General features: G+C 36.9%; 1 protein-coding gene across 2 annotated transcripts in view; it reads left to right on the top strand.

Moving 5' to 3' along the window:
• The window catches only part of RBM41 (RNA binding motif protein 41), a 69,417-nt gene extending 65,960 nt beyond the window's left edge, over window positions 1–3,457 (top strand). For both annotated transcript variants that reach the window (XM_032619986.1, XM_032619985.1), the window contains one exon: window positions 115–3,457. In XM_032619986.1, coding sequence (XP_032475877.1) covers window positions 115–281 — 167 coding nt within the window. In that variant the 3' untranslated portion in view covers window positions 282–3,457. The remainder of the gene's footprint in view (window positions 1–114) is intronic.
• Window positions 3,458–27,580: the final 24,123 nt, after the last annotated feature.

Here is a 27,580-nt window from a genome sequence, read left to right as displayed (position 1 = left end):
TAATTACGTGGCCTTATAGCCTACACTGAACTCCAAGGCAAAACAACATAAACTAGACTTGGAATAAAATCGATTAAGCCACATATAAACTGATGTTTTTTCTTTCTCTTTTAGATACAGAAATAGCATGGCAAGCATTGCGTCTAGTAAATGGATATAAACTACGTGGGAAAATATTGGTGATAGAATTTGGAAAGAACAAAAAGCAGCAGTCAGATCTCCAGGCTGCTTCTCTAATATCATCTACTACAGATAATACTACAGAAATCAGTGGCAGCTAGAAGACATAAAGATTGTGAGTCCCAGGAGGTCTTTCTTGCATCAGAATCTAAGATCTAGGATTTGTATATAGATAGCAATTTATTTGGAATTGAAGAAGAGAAGCTAACTGAGGGAGAGAAAACTGAATTAAAATCCCTTTCAGCTTTTGGAAAGAATTGGTAGAAAACATTTTCTATAATCAAACACTCTCTGGGATAGACAATATAATGAGTATGGAGGATAGGGAATAAAGAGTATCATTTTCTCAGGATAAATTACAGTGGATTACTTCCAACGGTTTTTTTTTTAATCATTATAATTTATATGAGGTCTTAAATATTTGTCCCTAGAGATAACATTCTTTCAAGACTGGCTTCTATATATACAAAACTAAAAAACTAATTAAGTGTTGAAATATTTATTTCTAGAGCCCATTTGTCCCTAAATTTATTTTCCTAGTAAATAAATGACCAAGACTCCAGGCCTAAACATCAGCAAATGCTCTTGAATGAGACCTATCAGCAGTAACAGTAGGTAGTTTTCATAAGTTAGTCAACATATTTAATGGACATTTCCCTATTAAGTTATCACTGTCTTCAAATAGCTTTATATTTTTTCTAATGAAAGAATTTAGATCAAAACAATGTTCTCATAGTCATTTAAGCTAGCTACCATTGAGTAATGATTGAATTAAAAGCAATAAACATTGAATCATTATCTATTACATGTTAGGGATTAGATATATTAATTTTAGAAGAGGAACATACTAGCAAAGAATACTAAAGAGGGGTAGAAATAAAGAGCTCTCTAGAAGAGAGGCAGCCTACCCCACATCCCCCAGTTGTTTGTTTGTAGTTGCTGGAGAATAGAAAGATGATATGATATAGAGGAAGTAGTACAAACTTTGGAGTCAGACCTGTTTGAACTTCACAGCCATACTTACCACTCTGTGACCTTGGCAAGTCACTTAATCTGAGCCTCAGTTTTCTCATCTATAAAAATGACGATAATAATACTACTTACCTCATTGGGTTGTGATGTTTAATGGGATAACTGTATCCAGGTTGAAGATCAGAAAGAAAAAATAATGAAAATTTAATGGGGTAAAGAACCATTAAGCATTCCAACATACTTGTAATGGGAATATCAGAGAAAGAAAGGAGCAGAAAAAATATTCCAATAAATAATGGCTGTAAAATCCCAAATTTGATGAGAAACATTATCTACACATCTGAGAAATCTCAATGAACCCCAATTAGGATAAATAAGAAGAAATCAACAAACATACCATAATAAGAATGCTAAAACCCAAAGACAAAGAGAAACTTTTGAAAGCAACATGAGACAACTGAAGCCACTTACAAGGGAACCTCAATAAGAGTAATAGATGACTTCTCATCAGAAGCAATGGAGGTGGCAGTGGGAAAACATATTCAAAGTGCTGAAAGAAAAAGACTGTCAATATAGAATCCTATATTCAATAAAGCTGTTTTTCAAAAATGAAGATGAAATAAAGACATTCCCACATAGTCAAAAACTGAGAGACTATGTTGCTGTCAGGCCTGACTTACAGGAAATATTAAAGGAAGTTCTTCAGGTGGAAAGCAAGTGACCTCAGACGGTAATTTGAATCTGCACATCCAAAAAATTAGCATGGGTAAAGGTAATTATGTAATTATAAAAGACAGTCAAAATACATTTTTCCTTTCTTAATTGATTTAAAAAGCTATTTTATAAGACAATATGTATATAGTTGCATTGTTGGATCTATAACATATAAAACTGTAATATATTTACCAATAACAAGACAAAGGAAGTGGGTGGAAACAAAGCTGTATTGGATTAAAGAAATGACTCTAAAATGGTAACTCAAATCCATAGGAACAAATGAAGAAAATAAGAAATGGGAAATAAGGTTAATATTAAAAAGTTGTAAATATATACTTGTTCTTTCTTCTCTCAGCTTCTTTAAAAGACATAAAATTATATTAAGTAATAATTATAATGATGTATTGTTGGGTTTGTAATATAGAAATAATAACAATAATACCACAAAAAGTGAGAAAAGGAATAGGTTTATATAGCAATAAGGTTTTTATATCTCATTGGAATTTAGTTAGTATATAGCTGAAGCCAATTAAGTTAAGATGTGTATGGTAAACCCTAGAGCAACCACTAAAGAAATAACTAAAAATATATAGTGAAAATATTAAAGACGTTTAAATGTTTTATTAGAAAACATTCAAAGCAAAAGAAAGCAAAAAGAGGAATGGAGGGCTTCCCTGGTGGTGCAGTGGTTGAGAGTCTGCCTGCCGATGCAGGGGACACGGGTTCGTGCCCCGGTCTGAGAAGATCCCACATGCCACGGAGCGGCTGGGCCCATGAGCCATGGCCGCTGAGCCTGCGCATCTGGAGCCTGTGCTCCACAGCAGGAGAGGCCACAACAGTGAGAGGCCCACGTACCACAAAAAACAAACAAACAAAAAAGAATGGAGAAACAGAAGCTTGAGACATATAGAAAAGAAACAGTAAAATGGCAGTTGTAAGTCCACCTATGTTAATAATAAATATGAATGGATTAAACAATCCAATCAAAAGGCAGAGATCATTAAACTGGAAAAAAAAACAAGACTTACCTCTATGCTTTTTATTGGATTCACACTTTAGATTCAAGGATACAGACTGAAGGTTAAAGGATAGAGAGAAATATCAGGCAAATGGCAACTATAAGAAAGCTGGAGTGGCTATACTATTATCTAAAGTCTATTTAAAATGGACTTTAAAACAAAAAATGTCACTATAGATAAAGAGTGACATCTTATATTGATAAAAGTCAATCCATCAGAAAGATATAACAATTAGAAACACATATTAACCTAACAACAGAGTACCAAAATACATGAATCAAAAACTGAAATGTGGCTTCCCTGGTGGCGCAGTGGTTGAGAGTCCGCCTGCCAATGCAGGGGACACGGGTTCGTGCCCTGGTCCAGAAGGATCCCACATGCCACAGAGCAGCTGGGCCCATGAGCCATGGCCGCTGAGCCTACGCGTCCAGAGCCTGTGCTCCAAAACGGGAGAGGCCACAGCAGTGAGGGGCCCACGTACCGCAAAAAAAAAAAAAAACCTGAAATGAATGGAGAAATATAAAAGTATACAATAAGAGTTGGGGAATTAAGTACCCCATTTTCAATAAGATCTATACAGAAGATGAACAAGGGAATAGAAGACTTGAACAATGCTATAAATCAACTAGACCTTAAAGAGACTTATGGAACACTTCACCTAACAAGAGCAGAATACACATTCTTTTCAAGTGCACATGAAACATCTCCAGGATAGACCATATCACATACCATAAAACAAACCGCAATAAATTAAAGTGGATTAAAACCATGCAAAGTATGTTCTCTGACCACATGGAATGAAGTTAGAAATCAGTAACAGAAAGTTGGGAAACACAAATATGAATTAGACACACTTCTAAATGACCAGTGGGTTAAAGAAGGAATTACAAGATTAATTTGAGATGAGTGAAAATGAACACACAAAATGCCAAAACTTCTGGGATACACCTAAAGCAGTGCTTAGAGAGAAATGTATAAGTACAAATGCCTATAATTTAAAAGAAGAAAGATAACATATCAATAACCTCACTTTACACCTTAAGACACTGGAAAAAGAGAAGGAAACTAACTAGAAAAAGCAGAAGGAAGGAAATAAGAGATAGATAAATATAGAGAGAATAAAAAGTCAACAAAACCAAAAGTTGTTTCTCTATAAAGACCAACAAAAGTGATAAACCTTTCAGTAGGTTGACCAGGAAATAAAGGAGACTCAAATTACTAGGATCAGAAATGAAGGTGGGAACATTGCTACCAACCTTATAAAAATTTAAAACAAAAATTATGAAGGAACACCATGAACAATTTTATGCCGATAAATTAGGTAACTTACTTGAAATACAAAAATTCCTAAAAATACACGAACTACTGAAACCAATTGTTGGCGGGGGGGACAAAGAAAATCTGAAGATAACCTGTAACAAGTAAAGTGGTTAATTAGTAATTTTTTAAAATACCCATAAAGAAAAGCATAGGCTCAAATGGATTCTTAAATTGATTCTCACAAACATTAAAGAAGAATTAATACAAGTTCTTCACAAACTCTTCCAAAAAGTAGAAGAGGAGGGAACACTTCTGATATATGCTACAACATGGAAGAACCCTGAAAACATGCTAAATGAAAGAAGCCACTCCAAAAGGCTATATATTATATGATTCTAAATATACAGAGACAGAAAGTAGATTAGTGGTTGCTTAGGGCTTCAGGTAATAGCTGAAGTGTATGGAGTTTCTTTAGAACTTGATGAAAATGTTCTAAAATTGTGATGATTGTACAACTCTGAATATACTACAAATCATGAATTGTACACTTTAAATGGGTGAATTTTATCTTACCTGAATTATATTTTAATAAAGTCACACACACATACAAATACTGGTTATAACCTAAATGTCCATCAGTATGAGAATGGATAAATTATGGCACATCCATTTAGTGGAATACTATACAGGCATTAAAATAATGGGATATATCTATTAATGCATTCTGACCTGTATGATGTCCAGGATTTTGTAATAAGTTAAAAAGTTATATATATATGTGTGTGTGTATACATATATGTACACACACACACACATATATATATGTATATATATATAATACTTTTTTATAAACAAAAGCATTTGTGTATGTATGGTATATGTATATATAGATATTTCTGAATAAACTTAGGAAAAAGCTGGGAAGTACACATACCAAACTGTAAACCTTTTAGAGGTGGGATTGGATAGGCTGAAAGGGGACTTGCTTTATAAAATTTTTCAAGTGTGATTTGGGCTGATTTTTACTTTTTTCAGTATTTTTTTAAATAAAGAAAATTTTAATATTCTACCAGTGACTTGGCTTCCAGAATATTTGTCAGGCCTGCTCTGAGGATATCATCTAACTATACTCAGGACAAACATCTATTCCTTTGATATACTGCTCACTTAGGATTAACTCCAATTTTAAATATAGTTTAAAGGACAAGAAGTAAGTTATACTGGTATAACCTCTTGCACATGTTACCCAGGAGCATACTTCTAAGCTGGACTTTTCAGAAGAAACTTCTTCCTGTTGGGTATAAACTCTCACCTCTGCCCTTTGCTAGACCTGCAGACCATTAACAATAGAGGAAAATTAAAATGGAGGATGTCTCTCAACTGGTGCATAGATAAACTGTGATATATCCATACAATGGAATACTACTCAGCAATAAAAACTATTATGAACTATGATACATGCAACAACTTGGATGAATCTCAAATGCATTTTGCTAAGTAAAAGAGGCCAAACTCAAAAGGCTACTTACTGATAGATTCCATTTATATAACATTCTGGAAAGGATGAAACTATGGGAACAGAACAAATCAGTGGGTGATGGGTTAAAAATGAGAGACTGATTACAAAAAGGTAGCATAGGAATTTGTTTTATAATGGAAATTATCTGTATCTTGATTATAATTACATGAGTGTATGCATTTGTCAAAACTACTAGAATTGTACACCAAAAAGGACGAATTTTACTGTATGTAAATGTTTAAATAAATGTAACTTATAATGGAAGAAAGAAAAAGTTTCTCAAAGTCATTTCCATAAAGTATTGTTCCTATTCTGTGGTCTTTTGATCACTATTGAAGACTTAAAGTCACTTGGCTACTATTCCTTATTTTCTGTCCACAGGTCAGCAGAAATCATCAGTTTAAAAAATCTATATACACATATACACACTAACCCACCATAAAAAAAATCAAAAGACAAACTGGAAAATAATTTGCCACACACAGGAGCTAATTTCCTTAACATAGAATGCATATAGTTTTCTTAATATACAAAAGTCAAGAATCCAACTAAAAAGTGGGTAAATGAAAATTTATAGAGAAGCTGAAATAAATGCCTGATAAACTAAGAAAAATGTTCAGAGTAGTAATACAAATTAGGAAAATTAGCTCTCTTTTTTTGCTGCATCTTTTTTAAAAAACCTTTTTAGATTTATAGAAAAGTCACAAAAATAGTAAAAGAGTTCCTATATATCCTTCACCTAGCTTCCCCAATGTTAACATCTTACATAACTATAGTACAGTTATCAAAACTAGGAAAATAATTTTTTTTTTTTGGCTGTGTTAGGTCTTTGTTGCTGCACAAGGGCTTTCTCTGGTTGCAGCGAGCAGGGGCTACTCTTCGTCGCAGTGCACAGGCTTCTCATTATGGTAGCTTCTCTTGTTGCAGGGCACGGGCTGTAGGCGTGTGGGCTTCAGTAGTTGCAGCACACGGGCTCAGTAGTTGTGGCAGGTGGACCCTAGAGCACACGGGCTTCAGTAGTTGCAGCACACGGGCTCAGTAGTTGTGGCTCACGGACTCTAGGGTGCACAGGCTTCAGTAGTTGTGGCACATGGGCTCAGTAGTTGTGGCGCACAGGCTCTAGAACGCAGGCTCAGTAGTTGTGGCACATGGACTTAGTTGCTCTGCAGCATGTGAGATCTTCCCGGACCAGGGCTCGAACCCGTGTCCCCTGCATTGGCAGGCGGATTCTTAACCACTGCAGCACCAAGGAAGTCCCGGAAAATAATACTGATGCAGTACTATGAACTAGTGTGAAGACCTTATTTGATTTTTTCTGTTTGTCCCACTAATGTCCTTTTATGATCCAGGATTCCACATTGCATTTTATTATCATATATCCTTAATCTGTTCCTAATTGTGACAGTTCTCACTGGTCAGTTATTTTATAGAATGCCCCTAACTGGGGTTTGTCTGACATCTTCTCATGATTAGATTGAGGTTATGCATTGTTGGTGAGAATACCACCGAAATGGTATTGTCTTTTTTAGTGCATCATATCAGGAGATACCTGATGCTGACATGTCTTAATACTGGTGATGTTAACTTTGATCATTTGGTTAAGATACTGTCTGCTATGCTTCACTATAAAGTTACTATTTTCCTCTTTATAATTAATGAATATCTTGTAGGAAGATACATTGAGACCATTCAAATATTCTGTTTCTCATCATACTTTTGCCCACCAAATTTAGCATTCATTAGTGGTTCTTATGGTGACAGTTACTGCTGTGGTGTTTACCTAATGATGATTTTCTGTTCCTTCCATTTTATCTATATGTATTCATTGAAATTCTCTGAGGAAAATGTCCCTTCTCTCCCATTTATTTACACATTGACTTATAACAGCATAGACTAATGGATGTTTATTTTATTCTATGACTTATAACCTAATACTATCATTGTTTTATTGTTCCAGCTTTGACCATTGGAAGCTTCTGTGTCATTTTGACATGTCCCCATTTTTTGATTACTTCCTTATTTTCTGGCACTACAAGATGTTCCAGGCTCATCTTATGTATTCCCTACCCCAGTGATAGAATCAGCCATTTCTACATGGTGCCCTAGTTCCATTTATTGGAAAAAAAAGTATTTAGAAACCAAGATCTGGGCACTAGGTGTCATGTTTGTAATAACCTGTCCGAAGGTTAATATTACAAAGATTGATAACATCAAATGTTTCCAAGGGTATGGAAAATAGACACTCTCATACACATTGGATGAGAGTATATAAATAAGTATAACCCTTATAGGAGGACAATTTGGCAGTATCTTTTTTTTAGGTAATAAAACATGGCAGATTTATTCACAAAGCATGGATGTATAAACAAAATAAGTCTACATGGCCTCTAAACTAAACAATTTCAGCAAAGAAATAATCTTTCATAAGAAAGTTTTAGTGTAAATGAAGAATAGTTTGTCTACCCCGAAAAAAAAAAAACCAGAATACAGGAAAAAGGAAAGCTTTTAGCACTAAATGTAGGCAACCCCCGATTTTTCACACACACACACACACACACACACACTGTATTTTATTTTTACAAGAGATAAATAAACTGACACCAAGCATTGTAAATGGATGACCACAACAAAAGCAATGATTGCAATAACCAAACACGAAACACACTCATACTATGTCATAATATTGACATTCAGTCTAGTAATCCTCCACTGTAACAGCTCCTTTACTCTGCAGTGAAAATTGATTTGTATATTTCTTGCCTCTGAATCCTTGTGGGATTTTTTTTTATTCAAACAGAAAGTCACAAAAATTATAATCATCCTCATCAGTTCACTCAGTCCCATGTAATTAATTTTTTTTATCTTGATCTTTTGTTAGCACTTTTATGAGTTCATCAGTTTTCCATTAGAGTTCTGAAAATGCTTATTCATTCAGTTCAGCAGTATAGTCAGTTACCAGAAACCTGTACTTGTCAGAGTCTTTTCCATGAATTCCTTGAAGATAAAACCCTTTTATAGGAACAGTTTTGCAAAAGCATCAAAGTACACCCAGAACTGTCTGTAAATGACAAAAGACTTAAAAATGACCGCGGTTAAAGATTTGATGAAAGTTCATAATAATGCAATTGACAAGGAAATTTAGTTATTTCTAATATACATTTTAAAGTAATAACTAGAATTATGACTTATAAAATTATACCAGAACATATAAGATTTTTAGGAATTTCACGTAACTTTTGAAACATTTATATTAACATATTTCCATACAAATAACCCAAGGACAGTTTAGTATTAGTTGGGTTTTTTTTTGTTTGTTTTTTTTATACTGCAGGTTCTTATCAGTCATCAATTTTATACACATCAGTGTATACATGTCAATCCCAATCACCCAATTCAGCACACCACCATCCCCACCCCACCATGGTTTTCCCCCCTTGGTGTCCATACGCTTGTTCTCTACATCTGTGTCTCAACTTCTGCCCTGTAAACCGGTTCATCTGTACCATTATTCTAGGTTCCACATACATGCGTTAATATATGTCAGTATCTTTTAAAAATTGAATTATGAAGATCTAGAAAATCTACTTCTAGAAGTCCGTTATACAGAAATACTTATAAATATGCTCAAATATATGCACAAGAGTATTGTTTGCAATATTGTAATAAGAAAAACCTTGAAACAACTTAGAAGTTCCTCAATAGGGGACTTATTAGTTAAGTAATCAAATTGTAGCACAACCATATGATAAAATATCATGTTGGCATTAAAAGGAAAGAGACTGATCTATGCATATTGATATGGACCTTTGCTTCATATATTTTTTTAAATTATTTATTTGGCTGTGCCAGATCTTAGTTGCGGCATACGGAATCTTTAGTTGTGGCATGCGGGCTCTTAGTTGCGGCATGCGGGATCTAGTTCCCTGACCAGGGATCAAACCCAGGCCCCCTGCATTGGGAGCGTGGAGTCTTAATCACTGGACCATCAGGGAAGTCCCTGCTTCATATTTCATTGAGATAATAAAAGCAATCACATGAGGACTTCATCTTTTTATCACCAAATCTACTGTCTACTTACATTTGTGCCTACATTCTAGCTTCTTCCGTTGTGGTTAAGAGTGTGGGATCTAATGCCATGTTCAAATACTGACTATAATTTACTAGCTGTGTGACTTTAAGTTATTTAAACTTGCTATGCCCTAGTTTTTTCATTTTTAAAATTAATGAGGGTAGTAATAGTATATAACAACATAGGGTTGTTTTGAGGATTAAATGAATACCTGTAAGGTTTTGAATAGTATCTGGTACATACTAAGAGCTCAATAAATGTAAGATTATCATTACAGTGAAGTACCCCTGCTCCTATCAAAGGCCATCCCCTTTATTTATACTTTGGATTCCAGTCCCCTGATTTCTCAAGGCTTAACACAAGTAATTATACTGTCTGTGTCACCAATCTATTATTCCCATCAGCATATAAATATGTTATCGTATGTCCCATTTATTTTTTAAAAAAAACTTACAATACTTCACATTCCCAAACTATAGCTCCATTTCTCTATTCCACTCAGCACAATTTCTTGAAGTTCTCTATAGTCATGGTCTCCACTTCCATTTTCTCCTAAATCTGTTTCAATAAGACACTGTTCTTTACTACATCTTTGGTAACACCTCTCCCATCCATCTTGCAAAATCAATGGTAACTTCTCTGTCCTCATCTCAAACGTTCAGCTGCATTCAATGCAGTTTACCACTTCCTCTTTCTTGAAACACTCTTCTCTTTTTAAAAAATGTATTTCAGGTGTACAGCATTATAATTTGATATCTGTATATACTACAAAGTGATCACCACCACAAGTGTAATTATCCATCACCATACAGTTGACCTCCTTCACCTGTTTCACTCACCCCTCCAACCCCTTTCCCCTCTGGTAACCACTAATCTGATCTCTGTATCTATGAGTTTGTTTTTGTTTTATTTTGTTTGTTCATTTGTGTGTGTGTGTGTTTTTAGATTCCACATATGAATGAAATCATACAGTATTTGTGTTTCTCCATCTGACTTACTTCACTTGGCATAAGACCTTCAAGATCCACCTGTGTTGTCACAAGTGGCAGGATTTCATTCTTTTTTGTAGCTGGCTAATATTCCATTGTGGGTATATACCACATCTGCTTTATCCATTCATCCATTGATGGACAATTAGATTGTTACCATATCTTGGCTATTGTAAATAATGCTTCAATGAACATAGGGGTGCAGTTATCTTTTTGAATTACTGTTTTCATGTTCTTCAGATAAACACTCAGAAGTGGAATAGCTGTGTCATATGGTAGTTCTATTCATAAGTATTTGAGGATCCTCCGTACAGTTTTCCATAGTGGCTGCACCAATTTACAGTCCCACAAACAGTATATGAAGGTTCCCTTTTCTCCACATCCTCTCCAACATTTGTTATTTCTTGTCTTTTCAATAATAGCCATTCTAACAGGTGTGAGGTGATATCACATTTTGGTTTTGATTTGGATTTCCCAAATAATTAGTGATGTTGAACATCTTTTAATGTGCCTGTTGGCCATTTGTATGTCTTTGGAAAAATGTCTGCTTAGATCCTCTGCCCATTTTTTAATTGGATTGTTTGTTTTGTTGTTGTTGAGTTACATGAATTCTTTTTGGATATTAACTCCTTATTGCATATGTGATTTGCAAATATCTACTCCCATTAATTAGGTTGCATTTTCGTTTTGATGATGGTTTGCATCACTGTGCAGAAGCTTTTTAGTTTATGTAGTCCCTTGTTTATTTTTGCTTGTTTCCTTTGTCTTTGGAGTCAGATCCACAAAAACATTACTAAGACCAATGTCAATGAGTTACCACCTGTTTTCTTCTAGGATTTTTATGGTTTCAGGTCTTACATTCAAGTCTTTAATCCATTTTGAGTTAATTTTTGTGTATGATGTAAGATAGTGGTTCAGTTTAATTCTTTTGCATGTGACTGTCCTGTTTTCCCAACACCATTTATGGAAGAGACTATCCTTTCTCCAGTGCATGTTCCTTGATCCTTTGTTGCAGATTAATTGTCCACACATCTGTGGGTTCATTTCTGACCTTTCACTTCTGTTCCATTGGTCTTTGTCTCCGTTTTTGTGCCAATACTATACTGTGTTGATTACTGTAGTTTTGTAGGTTAGTTTGAAATCAGGGAGCATGATAGCTCCAGTTTCATTCTTCTTTCTCAAGACTGTTTTGGCTATTCGGGATATTTTGTGATTCCATATAAATTTTTAGAACTTTTTTGTTCTAGTTCTGTGAAACATGGCATTAGAATTTTGAAAGTGATATCATTGAATCTGTAGGTTGCTTTGGGTAGTCTGGACATTTTAACAATATTAAGTCTTTCAGTTTGTGATCATGGAATATCTTTTCCCTTTATTTGTGACTTCTTCAACTTCTTTCATCAGTGTCTTATACTTTTCAGTGTATAGGACTTTCACCTCCTTGGTTTAGTTTTTTCCTAGGTATTTTATTCTTTTTGAAGCAATTGTAAATAGGGTTGTTTTCTTTCTGATAGTTCATTATTAGTATATAGAAATGCCACAAATTTTTGTATATTGATTTTGTATCCTGTGACTTTACCGAATTCATTGATTAGTTCAAACAGTGTTTTGGTGGAGTCTTTAGGGTTCTCTCTATATAGTATTATGTCATCTGCAAATAGTGACAGCTTTATTTTTTCCTTCCCAATTTGGATGCCTTTTATTTCTTTTTATTACCTAGTTGCTCTGGCTAAAACTTCCAATACTATGTTGAATAAAATTAGTAAGAGTGGGCATCCTTGTCTTGTTTCTGACCTTAGAGGAAAAGCTTCCAGCTTTGCACCATTGAGTATGATATTAGCTGCGGGTTCATTATATATGGTGTTTATTATGTTGAGTTACAGTCAATCTATACCCACCACTTTGTTGAGAGTTTTTATCATAAATGGATGTTTAATTTTGTCAGATGCTTTTTCTGCATCTATTGAGATGATCATATGATTTTTATGCTTCATTTTGTTAATGTGATGTATCGTGTTGATTGATTCACAGATGTTGAACCATCCTTGCATCCCTGGAATAAATCCCACATGATTGTTGTGTATGATCCTTTTAAAGCACTGTTGGATTTGGTTTGCTAATATTTTGTTGAGGATTTTTGCATGTATGTTTATCAGTGATGTCAGCCTTTAATTTTCTTTTTTTGTGGTGTCCTTGTCTGGTTTTGGTATCAGGGTAGTGCTGGCTTTGTGAAATGTGTTTAGAAGGTTTCTCTCCCCTTCAATCTTTTAGAAGAGTTTGAGAAAGAATGAATGAAAACATTCTTTGAATGTTTTATAGAAGTCATCAGTGAAGCCATCTGGTCCTGGGTTTTTGTTTGTTGGAAGCTTTCTGATTACTGTTTCAATCTCCTTACTAGTAATCAGTCTATTCAGATTTTCTATTTCTTCATGATTCAGTCTTCAAAGACTGTATTTTTCTAGGAATTTATCCATTTTTTCTAGGCTATCCAATATGTTGGCATATAATTGTTCATAGTAGTCTCTTATGATGTTTTGTATTTCTGTGGTATCAACTGTAACTTCTCTTTCTTTCCTGATTGTATTAGTATCCTCTCTTTTTTTTTCTTGGTTAGTCTAGCTAAAGGTTTGCCGGTTTTGTTAATCTTTTCAAAGAACCAGTGCTTAGTTTCATTGATCTTTTCTGATTTTTTTAAGTCTCTATTTCATTTATTTCTACTCTGATCTTTATTATTTCCTTTCTTCTACTAATTTTGGGCTTCTTTTGTTCTTCCTCTTCTAGTTCCTTTAGCTATAAAGTTATATTATCTATTTGGGATTTTTATTGTTGCTTGAGGTAGGCCTGCATTGCTATCACTTCCCTCTTAGCCCTACTTTTGCTGCATTCTCATAGATTTGGGTATGTTGTATTTTCATTTTCATTTGTCTCCAGATATTTTTTAAATGTATCCTTTGATTTCTTCAATTACCCATTGGTTGTTCAGTAGCATGTTGTTTAATCTCCACATTTTTTGTAATTTTTCCTGTTTTTTTCTTGTGATTGATTTCTAGTTTCATACCATTCTGGTTGGAAAAAATGTTTGATATGACTTCAGTCTTCTTTTTTTTTTTTTTTTTAATTTTTTTTTTTTAAACATCTTTATTGGGGTATAATTGCTTTACAATGGTGTGTTAGTTTCTGCTTTATAACAAAGTGAATCAGCTATACATATACATATGTTCCCATATGTCTTCCCTCTTGCGTCTCCCTCCCTCCCACTCTCCCCATCCCACACTTCCAGGCTGTCACAAAGCACCGAGCTAATATCCCTGTGCCTTGCGGCTGCTTCCCCCCAGCTATCTACCTTACTACGTTTGTTAGTGTGTATATGTCCATGACTCTCTCTCGCCCTGTCAAAACTCACCCTTCCCCCTCCCCATATCCTCAAGTCCGTTCTCCAGTAGGTCTGCGTCTTTATTCCTATCTTACCCCTAGGTTCTTCATGACATTTTTTTCCCTTAAATTCCATATATATGTGTTAGCATACGGTATTTGTCTTTTTCTTTCTGACTTACTTCACTCTGTATGACAGACTCTAGGTCTATCCATCTCATTACAAATAGCTCAATTTCATTTCTTTTTAAGGCTGAGTAATATTCCATTGTGTATATGTGCCACATCTTCTTTATCCATTCATCCGATGATGGGCGCTTAGGTTGTTTCCATGTCCTGGCTATTGTAAATAGAGCTGCAATGAACATTTTGGTACATGACTCTTTTTGAATTTTGGTTTTCTCAGGGTATATGCCAAGTAGTGGGATTGCTGGGTCATATGGTAATTCTATTTGTAGTTTTTTAAGGAACCTCCATACTGTTCTCCACAGTGGCTGAACCAATTCACATTCCCACCAGCAGTGCAAGAGTGTCCCCTTTTCTCCACACCCTCTCCAGCATTTATTGTTTCTAGATTTTTTGATGATGGCCATTCTGACTGGTGTGAGATGATATCTCATTGTAGTTTTGATTTGCATTTCTCTAATGATTAATGATGTTGAGCATTCTTTCATGTGTTTGTTGGCATTCTGTATATCTTCTTTGGAGAAATGTCTATTTAGGTCTTCTGCCCATTTTTGGATGGGGTTGTTTGTTTTTTTGTTATTGAGCTGCATGAGCTGCTTGTAAATTTTGGAGATTAATCCTTTGTCAGTTACTTCAGTCTTCTTGACTATATTGAGACTTGTTTTGTGACCTAACATGTTATCTACCCTGGAAAATGTTTCATGTGTACTTGAGAAGAATGTGTATTCTGCTGCTTTTGGATGGAATATTCTTTATATATCTATTATGACCATTTGCTCTGATGTGTCATTTAAGTCTGATGTTTCCTTATTGATTTTCTGTCTGGATGATCTACCCATTGATGTAAGTAGGGTGGTGATAAAGTCCCCTACTCTTCAATTCTCCCTTTAAGTCAGTTAATATTTGCTTTATATATCTTGGTGCTCCTCTGTTGGGTGCATTTATAAATGTTATATCTTCTTGCTGGATTGACCCATTTACATTACATAACACCCTCCTTTGTCTTTTGTTACAGCCTTTGTTTTAAAGTCTGTTTTGTCTGATACAACTACAACTACTCCAGTTTTCTTTTTATTTCCATTTGCATAGAATATGTTTTCCCATCCCTTCACTTTCAGTCTTTGTGTGTCCTTTCTTCTGAAGTGAGTCTTTTGTGTAGATGGGTCTTGTTTTGTTTTTTATGTTTTTGGGGGGTTTTTTTTGTAAAGCAATTATAGTCCAACAAAGATGTTAAATAAATAAATCATATTGGCTGAATAACAGACACAGGCAGCACACACCCATCATCTGCTGACACAGCGTAATGAACAAGTGTAATGTATTCTCCAGCTCACTGGAAGAGAAGGCTCTCGAGAAAAATGCTACCGCCTTATTTTGTATTCTAGTAATAATATACCTCACTTGGACCCATAAAGGGAATTAATGGCCAGCTCATCAGAATGGAAATTATAAAAAATAGCTTTAGAGCAGGGTTCAACAAGCCTTTTCCGTAAAGGGCCAGAGAGCAAATATTTCAGGCTTCGCAAGCAAGACAGCCTCTGTCACATCATCATCTTTGCTTTTTTAGGTTTATTTTCTGTGTGTTTTTTTTCCCCCAGCAATGCTATGAAAAATGTAAAAACCATTCTTAGTTCCCAGGCCATACAAACCATTGCTGGCCGACCCCTGCCTTAGACCATGGTAAGAAGGAATAGGACACTTGGAGTCCCAAGTCCCTCACAATTCAACCCAAGGGGCAAATCTCCGTCCATGTCTGATTTACCTCCTTCAGTCTCTCCAGCTCGTTTTGGAGGGCCTGTTTGGATATTTCCACTTCAATCATCTGCTGTCCTAGAGTCTCATTCTCATCTTCAGCTTTAGCTCTCTTTTCCTCCACAGTTTCAAGTTCATGGTGCAACCTGACCGACACATATTTGGCCACCTTTAAGTCCTGCTCTAGACTTCAGATGAGTTCGCCGTCCACCTGCCCGGTCTCTGCCACCTTCAGGCTCTTCTGCTCAGCCTTCCTGAGGCAGTACTGCAGGATTCGGCAGTTTTTATTGGTGCGGTCCAGTTCCTGCCAAAGCTCCTGCAGCTGGTAAACATCTTCCTCTCAGTAACTGTCTCTCATCTCTTCCATTTCAGCACGGAGTTCATCCAACTCATCATTTAGTGTCAGCTGCGAGCCAGGCCCTGTTAGACACTCCAGCAGCTCAGGCAGCAGCATTGTTTCATTTCATCCTCATAACAAACCCGACTACGAATTACTTCTGTCTTCTTGAAGGATGAGGACACGGGTGCAGGAGGTGAAGTCAGTGCCGCAGCCAGTGCATGCTGGCTGGGACTCATACCTGAGTCTGTGCAGTGTTCAGTCCTACATGCTGTCCCCTCGGAGAACCTGGAGCTTGTGTGCCGCTTTGACCACTGGACTTGTTTTTTTTTTTTTTTTAATCCATTCAGCCACTTTATGTCTTTTGATTGGAAAATTTAGTCGACATACATTTAAAGTAATTATTGATAGGTGTATACTTATTGCCATTTAGTTAACTGTTTTCTGGTTGTTTTTGTAGTTCCTGTTTCTTTCTTTTTCTCTTTCTTTCTTCCCTTGTGATTTGGTCATTTTCTCTAGTGTTATATTTAGATTCATTTCTCATTTTTTCTTGTGTATTTACTATAAGGTTTTTGTCCTTGTTGTCACTGTGAGGTTCACATATATCATCCTATGTAAATAGTAGCCTGTTTTAAGCTGGGAGCAACTTAAATTTGAAATACATTCCAAGGCTTTAATCTTTTTTTCTTCCCCTACCACATTTTATACTTTCAATGACACGTTTTGCATATTTTATTTTATGCATACCTTAAGTAATTATTGTAATTTTAGTTAATTTTACTGCTTTTGTCTTTTAACCTTTATGCTTGCTTTATAAATGATTGATCCACTACCTTTATTATATATTTACCATTTCCAGTGAGATTTTTACATTCATAATGTTTCCTTATTAATTAGTGCCATTTCTTTTTCAGCTTAAAGAAGTCCCTTTAACATTTCATGAAGGGCTGGTTTAGCGGTGATGAACTCCTTTAACTTTTGCTTATCTGGGGAACTCTTGATCTCTTCTTCAGTTCTGAATGATAATTCTTCCAGGTAGAGAATTCTTGGTTGGAAGTTTTTTTCCTTTCAGCACTTTGAATATGTCATGCCAGTCCCTTCTAGCATGTAAAGTTTCTGCTGAAAAACCTGCAGATAGCCTTATGGGGTTTCCCTTATACATGACAAGTTATTTTTCTCTTACTAATTTTATGATTCCTTCTTTATCCTTAACTTTTACCAGTGTATCTTGGTATGTTTCTTTAGGTTCATCTTCTTTTGAGTTCTCTGGGCTTCCTGGATCTGGTTGTCTGTTTCCCTCCCCAGATTTGGGAATTTATCAGTCACTGTTTCTTCAAATAGTTTTTTTGTCCCTTTATCTCTCTTTTCTCCTTCTGGGACTTCTACAATGTGAATGTTATTCTTGATGTTGACCCTAAGGTCCCTTTAGGTATCTTTACTTTTTAAAATTCTTTTTTCATTTTGCTTCTCTGTCTGGGTGAGTTCCATTGTTTTGTCTTCCAGCTCACTGATTTGTTCTTCTGCCTCATCCAATCTGCTATTGAACCCCTCTAGTATATTTTTCATTTCAGTTATAATTTCTGTTTGGTACTTTCTTGTATTTTCTATCTCTTTGTTGAAGTTCTTACTCTGTTTATCCATTCTTCTCCCAAGTTTGGTGAGCATCTTTATGACTATTACTTTGAATTCTCTCAGGTAGATGGCTTTTCTCCATTTAATTTAACTATTTTTCTGAGATTCATCTTGCTCTTTCTATTGAAATATATTCCTCTGTCTCCTTATTTGGCCTAATTCTCTTTATTTGTTTCTATGTATTATGTAAATCAGCTATCTTTTCCAGTCTTGAAGGACTGGCCTTATTTAGAGGATGTCCTATAGGGCTTAGAGGCACAATCCAGAGCCAGGCACTGAAGTAGTGTCTCCTACGTGGGCTGAATATACTCTCCTTTTGTGGCAAGGCTGCAGCTACTGTTGCTGTCTGTTGGTGGGTGGGGCTGGCCCCTGGACTTACTGTGAAGCCTGGTTGCAGCTGCTACAGTACACTGGTGGCCATGGTTGCCCCCAGATTGGCTACAGGACTCAGCTGTGGCTAGTGCATGCACTGGTTGACATGGCTGTGACTTGGTTGGCTGTGAGGCCTAAGATGAAGGGGTGGGTGGAGCCTTAACTGGATGTGCCCACTGGTGCTCACAGTGTAGAAGGAGAATTTCAAAATGGTGCCCACCAGCGCTAGCATTAGCAAGGTAGCCTGAGATAACATCAATTGCTTCTGCCAATGTCCCATTTCCCATGTAGCATCCCAACTGATTTATGTCTCTCTGGCAGATGCTTCAGTATTTGTAAGTGGGTCCCCTTCACTTATGATCCATGCACTTCTTAAATCTGGTTTTTTTTTTGGAGGGGTTGGTTTTGGGGGTGAGTGCTGGTTTTGGTTGAGTGAGCCTGTGTATGGGCCCTTTTTTTTAAAAAAAAAATCTTTATTGGAGTATAATTGCTTTACAATGGTGTGTTAGTTTCTGCTGTATAACAAAGTGAATCAGCTATACACATACATATATCTCCATATCTCCTCCCTCTTGCATCTCCCTCCCACCCTCCCTATTCCACCCTTCTAGGTGGACACAAAACACTGAGCTGATCTCCCTGTGCTATGCAGCTGCTTCCCACTAGCTATCTATTTTACATTTGGTAGTGTATGTATGTCCATGCCACTCTCTCACTTTGTCCCAGCTTACCCTTCCCCCTCCCTGTGTCCTCAAGTCCATTCTCTACATCTGCGTCTTTATTCCTGTCTGCCCCTAGGTTCTCCAGAACCCTTTTTTTTTTAGATTCCATGTATATGTGTTAGCATATGGTATTTGTTTTTCTCTTTCTGACTTACTTCACTCTGTATGTGCATGGACCCTTTAAGACAGGGTTTTCCATTCCCTGTAGTTTTATGTTTTTCCTGGACATATTCCTCATTGGTTTTCAAAGCCAGGTGTTTGGGGGGCTCATCTGTCTTGTGCAGGATCTAGGGGTTGGGGTGCCTGATGTGGAGCTCAAATCCCTCACTCCCTAGGGAAACAATCTGTACTTTTATGATCACTCCTAATAGTGGATCACTATGGCTGGGGTGTGCTTTTTTCCTTGGCAAGAACATATCTTTGTCTCTTCTACCCATCTCAATGCTGTCCTTTTATCCTTTGTTGTGAAGGCTCTGTTAACCCAGTTTTCAGGTCCCTTTATGGAGGAATTATTCTATATGAAGTTGTAGATTTGTTGTGTCCATGAGACGAGGTGAGTTCAGAATCTTTCTATGACATTATCTTGAACCCTCACCTCTGAAACATTCTATTCTCTTGACTTCTATAACACCACAATCCTGCTTTACTTCCTACTTCCTTTATAAATTCTCAGTCTCCTTTATGGCTTCTTCTATGCTTCTCTAAGTGTTATACTGCCCCAGGTCTCCTTCCCTAGCCTGTTCTTTTCTGAGTTTTTTTTCTCCCTGAAAGTTCTCAACTAGTTTCATGACTTATATTGCTATCTATAGGCTTATGACTCACAAATCTACTGTTTATTTCCAGCTTAGACCTTTCTATTGAACTCCAGATTCTTATAATCCAACTGACTCCCTGACAAGGCCACTTGAATGTCCAAAGCTATCTCAAATGTAACGTGTCCAAAATAAAAGTCTTGAATATTTATTTCTCCCAACCCATCATTTTTCTAGTCTTTCCCTCATTAGTAAATGGGATTGCCAGCCGAGTTCTAAGTACATTCTTCATTCCTCCCTTCCTCTCACTTTCCACATATATCCATAAGTAATCCTGGAGATTACTTCCAAAAGTTAATTTCAAAAACATACCAAGAATCACCCATTTTTCTCCAACTTTACTACTAATCCAATTCACCCTAGTCCAATTCATAATTGGATAGATTATGACATAAGCCTCCTAACTGGTGTCCTTTCTTCCACTGTTGCCTCTTTACAATTCAGTCTCCAAAGACCAAAGAGAGGAATCTTTTAAAATATAAATTTTATCCTGTAACTAACTGGCTTAAAACCCTTTAATAACATTTCACATTAGTTAGGAAGAAAATTAAACTCTTGTGAGTGATGTCACTGGAAGTGGAGGAGCTGGGAAAGCCAGGGGTCTATCTTTCCACTAATGCAATGATTAAGCTGGCAAAAACTGTCAAAATCAACTTTTTTGAACTCTAAAATCTAATAAAAACTTTGAACAACCAGGGTGGTGCTTGATGAAGAAAGAGTTTTAGTAAGATAGTGTTATGACACTTTTACCTACCTGATTACCATCCTCCAATCAACAACTCAGTGACAACCAAGGAATGGCCAGCTTACTGGTACCAAAATGGGAAATGCAGAACTTGTTCTCAAAGAGTTGTGGTTTTGTGTTTTGACCTGCCCGATTGCTCACTAAGGGATCAGCTAAGGGACTTGCCTTTGTTTTGCCATCCCCTGTCTCCAAACTCTCAGGACTGGAGTCTCCACTTGGGCAGCAATTAAAAAAAAATAGTAGTAAAATATACATAACATAAGATATGCCATCTTAACCATTTTTAAGTGTACAGTTCAGTGGTATTAAGCACATTCATATTTTTGGGACCATCACCATCCATCTCCAGAACACTTTTCATCTTGCAAAACTGAAGCTCTATAAACGATAATTCCCCATTCCTCCCTCCAACCAACCCCTGGCAACCACCATTCTATTTTATATTTCTATGAATTTGATGACTAAGTACCTCATATAAGTGGAATAACACAGTATTTGCCTTTTTGTGACTGGCTTATTCCATTTACCATAATGTCCTCAAGCTTCGTCCATGTTCTGACATACATCAGAATTCCCTTCCTTTTTTAAGGCTGAATAATATTCCATTGTATGTGTATACCACATAATGCTTATGCATTCTTCCATCAATGGACATTTGCATCACTTTCACCTTTTAGCTATTGTGAATAAGGCTGCTATGAACATGAGTGTACAAATACCTCTTCAAGGCACAGCTTTAAATTTGGGGGTTATATTCCCAGAAGAAGAATTACTAAATCATATGGTAATTCATTTCTAACTTTTTGAGGAACCAACAAACGGTTTTCCACATTGGCTGTACCATTTTACATTGCCATCAACAGGGTACTAGTGTTCCAGTTTCTCCACTTCCTTGCCAAAACTTTTTTTTCTCTTTAAAAATATTTGTCAACTGGTGTAAGGTGGCATCTCATTGTGGTTTTTATTTTGAGTAGCAATTTTAAAAAACATTTAAAAGCATATAGCAGCTGCAGTTGCTCGAGGCAAGGTTGGGAAGAAGGTAGGAGTTGGGGGAGGCATAAGAACTTTGAAAGCTCCTACATATATTGAGGGATCTAGAAGACCATGCATGCTCAGGAATAAACACATGCTCAGAAAAGACTACAGAGACCCTAAGTTGTCACCTTTGGCCGATCTTTAGCCTCTGTGCAAAGGGGAAATAAAAACTAAGGCAGAGTTGTAAATGCCCTGGCTAAGCATTGAAGGAGTGCCTCAACTTAGAGTAAATCTACAAAGACCAAGACACTATTTTTATTTGCTTTGTTTTGCTTTGTTTTGTTTCAGATATTTAAGGAAATCACTAAGCTAACAGAACAGACTTCAGTGACCACACACAACAAAGAACACAGTCATTATAAAACTAGCTTAGAAAATCACTAAGTAAACAACTAACACACAACAAATGACAACAACAAACTATGGGGAGGGAGGAGAATTTGTTCTTCAGGGCTGTAATGTTATACTTTTCAAATTATCCAGTTTTCCACAAAAATTATGAGATATGCAAAGAAACAAGAAAGTGTGGTCCACAGGAAAAAAATAATGCAAACTTCCCCTGAGGAAGCCCAGAAATTGGACTTACTAGTCAAAGCCTTTAAAATACCAGTCTTAAATATGCTCAAAAAGCTAAGAAAAAACATGCACAAAGAAACAAAGGAAGCAAGTAGAAAAACGTCTCACCAAATAGAGAATATCAATAAAGAGAAATTATAAAGAGAAACCAAACAAATTCTGGAGCTGAAAAGTACAATCACTAAAGGGGTTCAACAACACATATGAGCAGGCAGAAGAAATAATCAGTAATCTTTAAGACATAATGGTTGAGGGACTTCCGTGGTGGTGTAGTGGTTAAGAAATCACCTGCCAGTGCAGGGTACATGGGTTCAATCCCCGGTCCGGGAAGATCCCACATACCACGGAGCAACTAAGCCCATGTGCCACAACTACTGAGCCTGCACTCTAGAGCCCATGAGTCACAACTGGTGGGCCCACACACCACAACTACTGAAGCCCACACACCCTAGTGCCTGTGTGCCACAACTACTAAGCCCACATACCACAACTACTAAAGACTGTGCACCCTAGGCCCATATGCCGCAATTACTGAGCCCATGTGCTGCAACTACTGAAGTCTGCATGCCTAGAGCCCGTGTTCTGCAACAAGAGGAGACACTGCAATGAGAAGCCCATGCACCACAACAAAGAGTAGCCCCAACTCACCACAACTAGAGAAAGCCCATGTGCAGCAACAAAGACCCAATGCAGCAAAAAAAAAAGACATAATGGTTGAAAACATATAGTCTGAGATACAGAAAGAATGGAGGAAAATGAAGAGAGGTAGAAAAGTCTAGGTAGAAAAAATGTCCTCTACCAAAAGGGAAGGATCTGTTTTCAAATTTTGCCCTTGAGACTTGTAGTTAGAACTAAGCAGTATTATAGCCACAACTCAATGCCAACCTAGCTCAGTTCCTAACTGGCTACAACATGGTTGTACCTCAAAACATTATGCTCAGTGAAAGAAGCCTGACACAAAAGGTCACATAGTGTTTGATTATACGTATGTGAAGTACCCAGAATAGATAATACATAGAGACAGAAGGCATATTGGTGGTTGCTAGGGTCTAGGAGGAGGGGGGAATGGAGAGAGACTAATTCATGGGGTTTTATTTGGGGGTGATGAAAAAGTTTTGAAACTAAAGTTAGTAGTTTCAACATTGTTAGTGTACTAAATGCCGCTAAACTATACACCTTAAAATTACTAATTTTATGTTTGTGTATATCCTGTCAATTAAAACAATTCCTTGAATGGGTTTACTAGCACAGCAGTCCCCAACCTTTTTGGCACCAGGGATTGGTTTCGTGGAAGACAATTTTTCCACGGCCTGGGGAGGGGATGGTTCAGGCAGTAATGCGAGTGATGGGGGTGAGGGTTCAGGCGGTAAGGCAAGCAATGGTTCAGGTGGTAATGCGAGCAATGGGGAGCAATTGGGAGTGGCAGATGAAGTGTCACTAGCCTGCCACTCACCTCCTGTTGTGAAGCCCGGTTCCTAACAGGCTGCATACTGGTACCAGTCCACGGCCCGAGGGTTGGGGACCCCTGTACTAGCAGACTGAACATAGCAGATGAGAGAAATAGTGAACTTAAAAACAGTTCAATAGAAACAACCCAAACTGAAGCATAAAGAAAACATAATGGAAAGAAGAGAAAAAAGCATAATAAATATGTGGGAGATTGTTGGTCAGTTTAATATATATGTAAGTAGAATCCCAGAAGGAGAAGAGCAAGAGAATGAAGCAGAAAAAAAATATTTGAAAAGGTAATGTCTGATAATTTCCCCAAAATTATTACAGGCATCAACTCATAGATCCAAGAATCTCAGTAAACCCCAAGCAGTTTAAACACAGCAAAACCATACCTAGGCACATCATAGTCCAACCTCTGAATCAAGGATAAAGGGAAAAACCTAAAAGCAGCCAGAGGATGGAAAAGGCAAGTTGTCTTCAAAGAAGTGAAAACAATATTAACAACATACCCCTCAATACAACACAATCCACGGATGCCAATATATAGTGTAACCACATCTTTAAACAGCTATAAGGACTAGAGAAAGAAGAAGAACAACAACAAAAAAAAAAACCCCAACGTTAGTAGAAGGAAAGAAATCATAAAGATCAGAGCAGAAATAAATGAAATAGAAACAAAGAAAACAATAGCAAAAATCAGTAAAACTAAAAGCTGGTTCTTTGAGAAGATAAAAAAAACTGATAAACCATTAGCCAGACCCATCAAGAAAAAAAGGGAGAGGACGCAAATCAATAAAATTAGAAATGAAAAAGGAGAAATCACAACAGACACTGCAGAAATACAAAGGATTATAAGAGACTACTACAAAAAACTATATGCCAATAAAATGGGCAACCATGAAGAAATGGACAAATTCTTAGAAAGGTATAATCTTCCAGGACTGAACCAGGAAGAAATAGAAAACATGAACAGACCGATCACAAGTAATGAAATTGCAACTGTGATTAAAAATCTTCCAACAAGAAAAAGTTCAGGACCAGATAGCTTCACAGGTGAATTCTATCAAACATTTAGAGAAAAGCTAATGCCTATCCTTCTCAAACTCTTCCAAAAATTGCAGAGGAAGGAACACTCCCAACTCATTCTACGAGGCCACGACCACCCTGATACCAAAACCAGACAAAGATACTACAAAAAAAGAAAATTACAGACCAATATCATTCATGAATATAGATGCAAAGATCCTCAACAAAGTACTAGCAAACAAATCCAACAACACATTAAAAGGATCATACACCATGATCAAGTAGGATTTATCCCAGGGATGCAAGGATTCTTCAATATATGCAAATCAATCAATGTGATACACCATATTAACAAATTGAAGAAGAACCATCTCAATAGATGTGTCTCAATAGATGCAGAAAAAGCTTTGGACAAAATTCAACACCCATTTATGATAAAAAAGAAACTCTCCAGATATTGGGCATAGAGTGAACCTACCGCAACATACTAAAGGCCATATACAACAATCCCACAGCAAACATCATTCTCAATGGTGAAAAACTGAAACCATTTCCACTAAGATCAGGAACAAGACAAGGTTGTCCATTCTCACCACTATTATTCAACATAGTTTTGGAAGTTTTAGCCACAGCAATCAGAGAAGAAAAAGAAATAAAAGGAATCCAAATTGGAAAAGAAGAAGTTAAACTGTCACTGTTTGCAGATGACATGATACTATACATGGAGAATCCTAAAGATGCTACCAGAAAACTACTAGAGCTAATCAATGAATTTGGTAAAGTAGCAGGATACAAAATTAATGCACAGAAATCTCTTGCATTCCTATACACTAATGATGAAAAATCTGAAAGAGAAATTAAGGAAACACTCCCATTTACCACTGCACCAAAAAGAATAAAATACCTAGGAATAAATATACCTAAGGAGACAAAAGACCTGTATGCAGAAAACTATAAGACACTGATGAAAGAAATTAAAGATGATACAAACAGATGGAGAGATATACCATGTTCTTGGATTGGAAGAATTAGTATTGTGAAAATGACTATACTACCCAAAGCAATCTACACATTCAATGCAATCCCTATCAAACTACCAATGGCATTTTTCACAGAACTAGAACAAAAAATTTCACAATTTGTATGGAAACACAAAAGACCCCGAATAGCCAAAGCAATCTTGAGAACAAAAAACAGAGCTGGAGGAATCAGGATCCCTGACTTCAGACTATACTACAAAGCTACAGTAATCAAGACATTACGGTACTGGCACAAAAACAGAAATACAGATCAATAGAACAGCATAGAAAGCCCAGAGGTAAACCCACGCACATATGATCAACTAATCTATGACAAAGGAGGCAGGATATACAATGGAGAAAAGACAGTCTCTTCAATAAGTGGTGCTGGTAAAACTGGACAGACACATGTAAAAGAATGAAATTAGAACACTCCCTAGCACCATACACAAAAATAAACTCCAAATGGATTAAAGACCTCAGTGTAAGACTGGACACTATAAAACTCTTAGAGGAAAACATAGGAAGAACACTCTTTGGCATGAATCACAGCAAGACCTTTTTTGACCCACCTCCTGGAGTAATGGAAGTAAAAACAAATGGGACCTAATGAAACTTATAAGCTTTTGCACAACAAAGGAAACCATAAAGAAGGTGAAAAGACAACCCTCAGAATGGGAGAAAATATTTGCAAACGAATCAATGGACAAAGGATTAATCTCCAAAACATACAAAAAGCTCATGCAGTTTAATATCAAAAAACCAAAACACCCAGTCAAAAAATGGGCAGAAGGGGCTTCCCTGGTGGAGCAGTGCCTAAGAATCTGCCTGCCAATGCAGGAGACACAGGTTCGAGCCCTGGTCTGGGAAGATCCCACATGCCGTGGAGCAACTAAGCCCGTGCACCACAACTACTGAGCCTGCACTGTAGAGCCCATGAGCCAGAGCTACTGAGCCTGTGTGCCACAATTACTGAGCCTGTGCTCTAGAGCCCATGCTCCACAACAAGAGAAGCCACCACAATGAGAATACCACGCACCGCAAAGAAGAGTAGCCCCCTCTCTCCGCAACTAGAGAAATCCTGTGTGCAGCAACGAAGACCCAGGGCAGCCAAAAATAAATATTAATTAAAATTTTTTTTTTAATTTTTAAAAAAGGGCAGAAGACCTAAATAGACATTTCTACAAAGAAGACATATAGATGGCCAAGAGGCACATGAAAAGATGCTCAACATCACTAAATATTAGAAAAATGCAAATCAAAACTACAATGAGGTATCACCTCACACTGGTCAAAATGGCCATCATCAGAAAACCTACAAACAGTAAATGCTGGAGAGGGTGTGGAGAAAGGGGAACCCTCTTGCACTGTTGCGTGAAATGTAAATTGATACAGCCACTATGGAGAACAGTGTGGAGGTTCCTTAAAAAACTAAAATTAGAACTACCATACGACCCAGCAATCCCACTACTGGGCAAATACCCTGAGAAAACCATAATTCAAAAGCACACAGGTACCACAATGTTCATTGCAGCACTATTTACAATAGCCAGGACATGGAATCAACCTAAATGTCCCACGGCAGATGAATGGATAATGATGTGGTACATATATACAATGGAATATTACTCAGCCATAAAAAGGAACGAGGGCTTCCCTGGTGGAGCAGTGGCTAAGAATCCGCCTGCCAATGCAGGGGACACAGGTTCAAGCCCTGGTCCGGGAAGATCCCACATGGCACAGAGCAACTAAGCCTGTGAGCCACAGCTACCGAGCCTGCGTTCTAGAGCCCGCGAGCCACAACTATTTGAAGGCTG

Source organism: Phocoena sinus, chromosome X, assembly GCF_008692025.1.
Source record: "Phocoena sinus isolate mPhoSin1 chromosome X, mPhoSin1.pri, whole genome shotgun sequence".
Classification (NCBI taxonomy): domain Eukaryota; kingdom Metazoa; phylum Chordata; class Mammalia; order Artiodactyla; family Phocoenidae; genus Phocoena; species Phocoena sinus.
The sequence above is the reverse complement of the archived record's forward strand: the minus strand, read 5'-3'. Positions and strand labels throughout refer to the sequence as shown.